This window comes from Populus trichocarpa, chromosome 8, assembly GCF_000002775.5.
Source record: "Populus trichocarpa isolate Nisqually-1 chromosome 8, P.trichocarpa_v4.1, whole genome shotgun sequence".
NCBI lineage: Eukaryota > Viridiplantae > Streptophyta > Magnoliopsida > Malpighiales > Salicaceae > Populus > Populus trichocarpa.
This window is the reverse complement of record NC_037292.2, coordinates 2,644,417-2,653,235: the sequence shown is the minus strand read 5'-3', so window position 1 is coordinate 2,653,235 and position 8,819 is coordinate 2,644,417. Positions and strand designations below refer to the sequence as shown.

The window sequence follows — 8,819 nt, the reverse complement described above, 5'->3', positions numbered from 1 at the left end:
TGATCACTTAAAATACCGTTTCAGATATATAAGACTAAAAATATCCACAGCCCAAGCAGTAATAGTCATGCAAAACCAGCAGAATTGCCAGAGTAAAGTGACAAGATACAAGTGGGTATTCCATGGAAGCTGCCTCGTAAGACATGGCAGCATGGTGTGTTGAAAGATGCACATATTAACAAAATCAGAAGTCATATTATTGGCCTGCTAGATCTCGAACACCAAAGGACATGTGTAGGCTCAAGCCATTAAAGGTTTAGGTTAAGATACTATATTGTGCTATACCCATCCTACACGTGCTTCGCGAAGATTGCCTCAACAACACCTTGAGCTATAGGGTGATAACATTCACGAGCTTCTGCAAACACTCTTTTAGCCAAAATTTTCTCTTCATCCTTTCCAGCCCCGTGGACAAGACCACTGTAGAGTGGACGGAGGTACTTCATCCTCCCAACTTCCTTCAAAGTCTTCTCCACTTCACCATAGTAATCCCTACACCTGGAGGAAATTGCCAGTTGGAGAAATCCCACTTTCACCTCATAGTCCTTTGATTCTGACAGCCTGTAGCGTGCATCTAAGGCTAAGACCTGCATAATGAGTTATAACAATTAGGAAGTCGGAAGTAAATTTCACTTTCATGACTCTTGGGAGGCGCCATGTTTGAACTTTAAACACAAAAAGGTAAGGAATTGCCAAATGACACATATACCAGCTAAAAAACCAATCAAAGATGCAGAAGAAATTATACAGGAATCTAAGTGGTCTTTAACACCACATAAAACATGCCGCTTCTAAACTGTCCTGCATAAGTTACTGCCAAGGAGAGCACAAGCAGATATGGACAGACAGTAATTAGGACATAAAGTTTCAAGAAATTAAGATCACTGCAGGTTGTAAAAAATTTCGCAACGAGAAGGGAGGGGGGTTAGTATGGGGAAATTGAAAAATGTATCAAGACACTACCTGTGAGGCTTCAACAGCTTTGGGCAAATTCTCTAGGTAGAGCTCCCATTCCTGTCCTTTCCAGTCAGCAACTTCATCCTCTCTTGGCATCCTTCCAAGCTTAAAATCATTTGCAAGTGACACAATCTTTGTATATAAGTTTGAAACCGGCTCATGAGCATCTGGGGGGATGCCAGTGCCCTCGGTCCATTGTTGAAGGTCAATTTCTTTCTCTATTTCAGGTACATTGGCTTTCAGAAAATCAAGAAATGTCTCTGTGTCAATTGACTTGAACTTGAAGGTGGCTATATATTTCTTCAGGAACTCATCAAATGCAGGTCTTCCAATCTAAAATTTTCAAAAGTCAACCCGTGAGAATATTACTGTTATCAATCTTCAAGTTCAAACAAGAAATAACTCAATATACCTGACGTTCAATGCGCCAGAGAAACTGGAAACCCTTCTCATATGGCACTTGGGAGTATATGTCATCTGGATCCACTCCTTCCTGATTATTCTTTAGCTTAGTGAACTCCATGTTGTCCTTGAACCTCTCCATTTCCTCATTTAAACCTCTCCAACCAATTCCAACATTCAGAGCAGCTATATCTTCACCTTTTACAACCTCAACAATTCTCCTCTCCGCATAAGTTGTGAAACCCTGGTTTCATGAATCAGAAACTTATAGATTATAACTCAAAAGGAGCAAAAATTGCCAACCTCAGCATAGCACAAACTGAACTAACAATGGGCTATTTGGAAGTTCAGGAGCATAACACACAGACATATCCTAACAAAAATTATCCAGAAACATTTGCTCATACTTTCCTTCATACAAAACAGACATGTTAAAAATGTCCCTAAAACTCTGACAATCATGCCAAACAATCACCATTATGTAGGTGCAAAGCAATTAAACTAGTATGAACTTCTTCACACCATATTTTATAAGAGAAAATGTATAGATCAAGTAAACGAAATCAAACAATTCATCATTGTCAAGTCACTAATGACAAGTAGACAAACAGACACTGAGATACAAACACATTCGGTACAGCAGATGAGAACACATGCAGATAAACTTGATTAAGCACACAAAGAGATACTATTTGAGGCGGCCATTAAACTGAAACTAAATTCGATAAAAGAAAAGGCCAAATAATCAAATCAAATGTCAAAAGCAAAGATTCAGTATACCTCATTCAACCAAAAATGCTCATTATTCTTGTTAGTAATCAAATTCCCAGTCCAACTATGAGCCAACTCATGCGCCACAACCTGCGCGCCACTCGCATCCCCTTTAATCACAGTAGGAGTCAAAAACACCATCCTTGGGTTCTCCATTCCACCATAAGGAAAACTCGGTGGCAAAACCAACAAATCAAACCTCTCCCAATCATACTCACCAAACAACCTTTCCGCCTGCCTGATCATCTCTTCAGTCCCCGCAAACTCCCTCGCAGCAGCATCCAAAACCCCATCAACTGCCTCCGAATAAACCCTAGTCCTCGGCCCCACCTCTCTAAACCCCAATTCCCCAACAGCAAACGCAAACAAATACGGCGGGATTGGTTGATCCATCACAAACTCCTCCACAATTCTCCCTTCCTCACACCACAATGACTTCAAATCAAACCCAAATCCAGTCGCCTCCTTTGTCAACACCCCATCCAAGTCACTACCAACAGGGTCACGACGGTCACAATGCCTAGCAGACATAACAGCAGAAAGCTGCCTCGGAACATTCAACTTTGCAGAGTAACAAACACGCGCGGCAGGCGTATCCTGGCAAGGAAAAACGGAGCGCGCGTGAACAGACTGGCATTGGGTGTAAACAAAAGGGTGAATCTTCTTAAATGTCTGGGGCGGGGAGAGCCATTGGAGGGCGGAAGAGGAAGGGGAGGTGGAGTAGAGGATGAGAATAGAGGAGTGGTTGTTGAGGGAAACAGTGAGGTGGCGGCCATTGATTTGGTGTTCGGATGAGGAGAGGGTGAAAGGGAGGGGAGTTAGGGTTTCAGGGTCGAGGATTTTGTGGATGGTGAGGGAGCGAGTGTCGAGAGAGAGCTGGCCAGTGTGCGGGGTTTGGAGAGTGAGGAGAGCGGCGGCGTGGATGGTGGAGGAGGGGAAGTGGAAATAGAGAGTGAGGGCGATGTGGGTGGTTAAAGGGTGAGTTGAATCGGTGAATGAGTGGGGATCGACTGGTGCCATTTGGAGGAAAATTTGGAGTTCTGGGCTATGAAGAAGGAGAAATTGGGGGGGGGTTTAAAATGTTTTATTTTTTTAGGAATCTGATTTAATGGGGGAAAAGGACGATTTGGGGAATAAGAAAAGAGAGAAGGGGACGATTTGGTGCTGTTTTTTTCGGTTTAGGGTATTGTTTTAAATTTGGAGGGAGAATCGGAAAAAGGTGTTGAAGTCATTCGACACTCAACACTGTTTGTCTATTTCCTGGACGACGGGTCATGCGTAATACGAATGACGAGTCATATGAGCTGACCAGCTCCGCCTGCCCTGGGCTCCTTTTGTTTTCTAGCCAAGGTGAAATATGGACTTTGCTTCGCTGAGGAATAAATTTGGCTTTGTGAAACTCCTGGCCCACAGGGATGGGATGGGAAGAGAATGGAGGGGAGAATCACTTGAACGAGCTGTTTTCTGTTTCTGAAGCGGGGAGGAAGCAACCTTTTTACTTTTCATCTTCACTTTTATGCTCAAGCAAGGCCTTATTTGCAGCCATTGTGTTTTAAAGGGTGCTTCCTGCCTTTCAAGTTACATGATAATATTAAAATTTTATTTTTATATTTAAAAAATATTTTTAAAAATTATTGAAATTTTTTAATTTTAAATCTTTTTGAAGTGATGTCAAGAATAAATTTTAAAAAATAAAAAAAATATTATTTTAATATATTTTCAAGTAAAAAACACTTTGAAATACAATCGTTACTACAATTCCACTTAATTACACGCTTAAACTATTTTTTATATCAATCTTATTAACATATTACTTGATTTCTTAATAATGACTTTTGTTAGAAATGCTCAACCGAAAACTAATGACATTGTTTTTACCCAAAAAAAAAAAAGGGTACAATTTAGATGGAAATATTAATGGAATGTCTTGGCAATGGATGGAAGTTTTTAATTGAATTTTTTTTGAAATTATAAGGATAAATTCGGTACAAAAAACTACCCATGTAGTTTGATGGTATTTTTAAGGTTTGCTCTTTTATTAAAATTCAAGATCAGTTGGCAATGGTATGTAACGACCAGACAGCTATGGCTTTCTTTCTGGGGTAAGAAAATGAATGACACTTTCTAGACGCCCAATATCTGGACAACATCATATCAACTGCGGATCTCGGGCATGATTCAAGAGCTGTGTTGCATCTCGTAATCCTAGCTGCATAAGGATGTAATAATGCCTGGGTGCAACATGCTTATACTATAATCAACAATCAGCATAGAGATGGTCTCTTGTGTGTGCTTAACATGAATTCGTAGCTTGCAGGTTTACTTAAGAGAAATAATACTGAGTTGAGACATGCACCTGCTATCGATTGACACCAGACTCTGGCTAGAGATCATTTGGAAGATAATTTCTTATGGAGTCCTTAACTATAGTCAGAAAAAAGAGAAGGACAATGGCTAGAGATCATGCAGTCAGTGAAAGCAAAGCAAGCAAAATGAAAGAAGCAGGCAACAAACAAATACCTGGTGAATACTTCTAACAAGTAACAAAGGCCAGAGCAGCAGGTAAACAATGATAGTAGTATTCAAACAAGTCTGAAAATAATAGCAAGTCTGAAAATAATAGCAACGTTGTTACCAAGTGAAAGATCTAGTTGATGGCTGCACGGAACAATTTCTTGAGTGGCACATGTTTCTTCAAGTACTTCTGAATAGATTCTGTCCCAGGACGCATCTTGAAACAATTCTAGATTTAAGAAACAAAGTTAGAAACTTATAAAATTTTCCATGAATTTTTCCTTGTCCACAAGCTAGTTGAATCTAATCAGACTGTTACAGATTACTTGTTTCACTTCGGAAGGGAATTAAGTATGCATAAAAGGATTAGAACGGAGGAGCAACGCAAGCCAGACCACTGACATTCTCCAGCCACTACCTTGGAGAAAACCCTAGGAACAGGAACAAACTAGAGATGGGTATCACAAAAGGTGACTTGGCTGATGCCGGGTTCTTACTGTGAAACCAAGGATGACCGGAAGGGGATACAGGAGTCTCGAATGCATAGTTTCCACAAGGCAAATAATGTGTGGTTTCCTTGCATCATTTATAAGACAAAGCCTCTTTCAATCCATGAAAGATACGCTCATGGTATCACAATTTGCACAGGAACAGCAATAAATCGTTGCTGCAGATACTCACAGAGCAAGATAATACCCTTCTTTCCAAAAAACAAAACCTGTCCTGAGAATAAGATTTGCTATGCGATGGACATGTCATAGGTCTGAGAATCCATCTCCATATGTATTAAGTAAAAAGAAGCCTAACTTGATTTATCAAACACAGGCAGTCACTCCGTGAATCCTTACCAGCAGAATTAAATGCCTGACAAGATCATGTCTGCTAGATGTAACCACTTCATCTATTTTCTAAATTCAAAGGATTTAAATCATTAAAAGAACAGAAATGATGTCTTTGAACTCTTATTACTTGAAGAACCCTCCTACTATTACTACAACCAGAAGTGCCTTGTGTGAACATAATCAGCACTCGGAATCAAAAGGCATATGTTCCTATAACCCCAAAGAACTAGATTCCTTAGAGAGAATAAAGCAGAATTGAAGGTACCTTATCAAGTGCATCATTTGTCTCAAGTAATATGCTCTACAGGCACTTGAATTTGCTTGGATAACATCTAATTAAATCATAAATGGCAGTGCTCGAGGCATTTTCCTCCAAATGTATGCACCATGGAGAGAAATAGAGTTACATATGCTCCCTAACAAACTAGATACTGTAAAAACTAGATAAACACACGTGGATTCCGAGTGAAAGAATCCCCCAACCAGGCAGCTGTGATTAAACCAGGTAGAACGCACAAAGTATTCCGTATATACATCTTCCCAGTATACCAGATATATAGCCATAACCATAAAATTTGCTTCAATAACCAACCAAAAATCATAAAACGGCAGAAGCATTCCAAACACAAAAAAGAGGTATGACAATCAAACTCACTACAAGAAAAACATTGCTAGAATTTCCCCTAATACAAATTCATTAAAATAAAACCACAAGAAAATAGCAATCTTGAACTAAACTTCAAGACAACTATCAAGGTTCCAATTTTACAAATTCTACAACTCCACTCACCACTTTCGTATTCAAAATAACATCATTCGCATTTTCGTATCCAAAAAAAAAAAAAAATAACCATTAATTTCGCTACATAAATTCAAGAACAACAAAATGGGGGAGCTTTTAAACAATACACTTACATCGCATTACATTGCATCTCCACTATTGCCCACTACTCTCCTCCTCCAACTTCTGCACATAAGCCTTCAAAACCATAACAACATCCCTCGCCGGCGCCTGTAAAGTACCCACCAATCCAATAGCAGGACCCTGTAAAGCCCCCAAAATCTTAGCATAAATCTCAGCTCTGGACGGCATTGTTTCAAGTTGCTTAAAATCACCAGGCCCATAAAACTTTCCTTCAAAAACAGCCCCGGTAAAATCATTCTCTAACTTCTTTTCTTTTTGAAAATCCCTATAAGGCTTTAAAGCTTCAGGAATTTCCTCACTATGCACAAAAAGCCAAGCATTCATTCCTGTCATACAAGGTTTTAAAGCTTCCCATGGCGTATTTTCAATGGCCTTATACACCAAAGTGTTTTTAGCAACAATGATTTTTGATGATTCAGGTAATGATCTTCTCAAGTCTTGAAATTGTTTGACTGTGAAGCCTGTGTATTTTATAGCTGCTAAGAGGTAGCAATTTTCGAGCTGGGTTTTGACTGTTTCCACTGTTTCTTCCTTTTTTGTGCGGGAAATTGCGGATTTGATGTTAATGGGTCTGTGTGAAATGGAGGTTTTGTGGGTTGTGGGGAAGGAAAAGGAAAATGGGTTTGCGGGCCGAAAATGGGTTCGGGTAGGAGGAGGTTTGGAGGAGGGAAAGGAGAGGAGACTGGTGGTTTCCATGGTGGTGGTGGAAGAGTGGAGGAGAGTACGAGCGTGTGTTTTTGTGGCTTATCTTATCATCATCAACGTGCACAGTGGATGATGGAGAAAAAATGGAGGGTGAAAATTTGTAAAAGAGTAATTCCTAGAGGGTAAACCCTTTTTTTTTTTTCAATTTACTTCTAGCTCAATTTTTCTTTTCTTTTTCCTTTTCTTTTTAATTGTAATGGTAGGCTAATGTCTAGCCGCTTTTGCATATAACGTTTTTAAATCTGGTCGTGATTGACCTGATCTAATCTGGACCACAAGTTTTGATTGAGTTATTAGATTTTGGTTAGGTTATTAAATTACTTAAATTAATTTTTATTTTTTTATAAATTAAAACATTATCATTTTAATAAAAAATAAAAAAATAGTTAACAGGTTACAACTAGATTTTTAATCGGGTCAGCCAGGTTTTTAATTACTCTTATTTTTTTATAAATCCGGCCCGATTTCATCCTCTGATCAGTCGGATCCCGGGTAGACCCGCCGAGCCGGGCTGGGTTTTAAAACTATGATCACGACCCAATACCGGTCATACGGTCGGTTACTGATAATTTATTTGTTTTTTTTTTGTGAAATTCACCTTGAAAAGAATTAAAAATATATATTTTTTTATTTAAAATTAATATTTCTTAAATATTCTCATATCGTTTTAATATGTTGATGTTAAAAATAAATTTTAAAAAATAATAAATAATAAATTTTCATATATTTTAAAGCGAAAAATATTTTAAAATACAATTACTATCACAATACCAAACAAACTCTAAGTTCGTTTGTTTGACGTTATAATTCATTTGTTTTTTAAAATGTTTTTTATTTAAAAGATATAAAATTATGTTTTAGATATTTAAATAATCTGAAGTGTTAATATATAAAATTAAAAAATATATTTTTAATTAAAAAATATAATGCATCTGATAAACACACAATAAAGCTTTCACAAAAAATTATTATTTTATCCAAACACTAATCAAGTAAGATGAAGGATAAATTGCATAACATATGTATAAATTCTTAAGAATTTTTCAGGCTCAACTTCAAGTTGAATACGCAAGCCATTTTTAGAGGTATTCGCTTGTCGCAACTATAAGATTTACTGGATATTTTTACAAGGGGAGAAGAAGTGACGACAATGCTTGAATTGATGAAACAAATGATCAATTCAATTATTCGACAAATAAATTCATTAAAAAAAGAGCCCACCAAATGGTACGCTTCCACTGTGTTATTCAAGTGGGCCGGCATCAGTATCACTACTTAAAGATGACGATATCCAGGTAAAATTGTCGCCTACAATCCGAGTAAAATAGCTCCCCAGCAACTGGATGGGATTGATTTTGAAGACTGCCCTCGTGAATTGAATTTTTTGTTCACCAAATCCATTAAGTCAGCTGTATCTACCGCAATCAATTGTGACATCTTGCCTAGGTTTGAGAGGAGAAATTGGACTGAGCTCAGATGATGCTGAGCTTAAGGTGGGTGTGCTTTCTGCATTCTCAATTCTCAATCTCAAACAAAACCAGTCTATCCAAGATCCAGCCTTCCAGAACAAATGCCAAGGAAAATTTGGCACAGCTCAGTCTAAAATCTTGAATCTGGAATATGATTCAACTAAACCTGTCATAAATCTGAAATCACTATATGTTACCAATAAATAAAAGCTATGAATCAACAAAGATTCAATA

The 8,819-nt window shown here is 38.0% G+C and overlaps 2 protein-coding genes across 2 annotated transcripts; both read right to left on the bottom strand.

Annotated features, from left to right (window-relative positions):
* On the bottom strand, positions 1 to 3,669 carry LOC7457893 (leucine aminopeptidase). The gene is made up of 4 exons (XM_002311084.4): positions 2,140 to 3,669; positions 1,370 to 1,603; positions 964 to 1,290; positions 1 to 587 (listed from the first exon to the last, which is right to left on the bottom strand). Exons 1-4 carry the CDS (start codon positions 3,148 to 3,150, stop codon positions 291 to 293), a joined length of 1,869 nt encoding a protein of 622 aa, XP_002311120.3. The 5' UTR covers positions 3,151 to 3,669; the 3' UTR covers positions 1 to 290.
* Positions 3,670 to 4,623: 954 nt separating this feature from the next.
* Positions 4,624 to 7,222, bottom strand: LOC7457892 (50S ribosomal protein L10, chloroplastic). The gene is made up of 2 exons (XM_002311083.4): positions 6,402 to 7,222; positions 4,624 to 4,873 (listed from the first exon to the last, which is right to left on the bottom strand). Exon 1 carries the CDS (start codon positions 7,105 to 7,107, stop codon positions 6,424 to 6,426), a length of 684 nt encoding a protein of 227 aa, XP_002311119.2. The 5' UTR covers positions 7,108 to 7,222; the 3' UTR covers positions 4,624 to 4,873; positions 6,402 to 6,423.
* Positions 7,223 to 8,819: the final 1,597 nt, after the last annotated feature.

What these genes read in the sequence shown, in the direction of transcription:
- LOC7457892 (XM_002311083.4), bottom strand. Translation starts at nt 7,107, where the DNA reads ATGGAAACCACCAGTCTCCTCTCCTTTCCCTCCTCCAAACCTCCTCCT.
- LOC7457893 (XM_002311084.4), bottom strand. Translation starts at nt 3,150, where the DNA reads ATGGCACCAGTCGATCCCCACTCATTCACCGATTCAACTCACCCTTTA. An exon ending in TCTGGCGCATTGAACGTCAG is followed by an intron (nt 1,291 to 1,369) that starts GTATATTGAGTT and finishes TGAAAATTTTAG; the next exon opens with ATTGGAAGACCTGCATTTGA. An exon ending in AAGCTGTTGAAGCCTCACAG is followed by an intron (nt 588 to 963) that starts GTAGTGTCTTGA and finishes CTCATTATGCAG; the next exon opens with GTCTTAGCCTTAGATGCACG.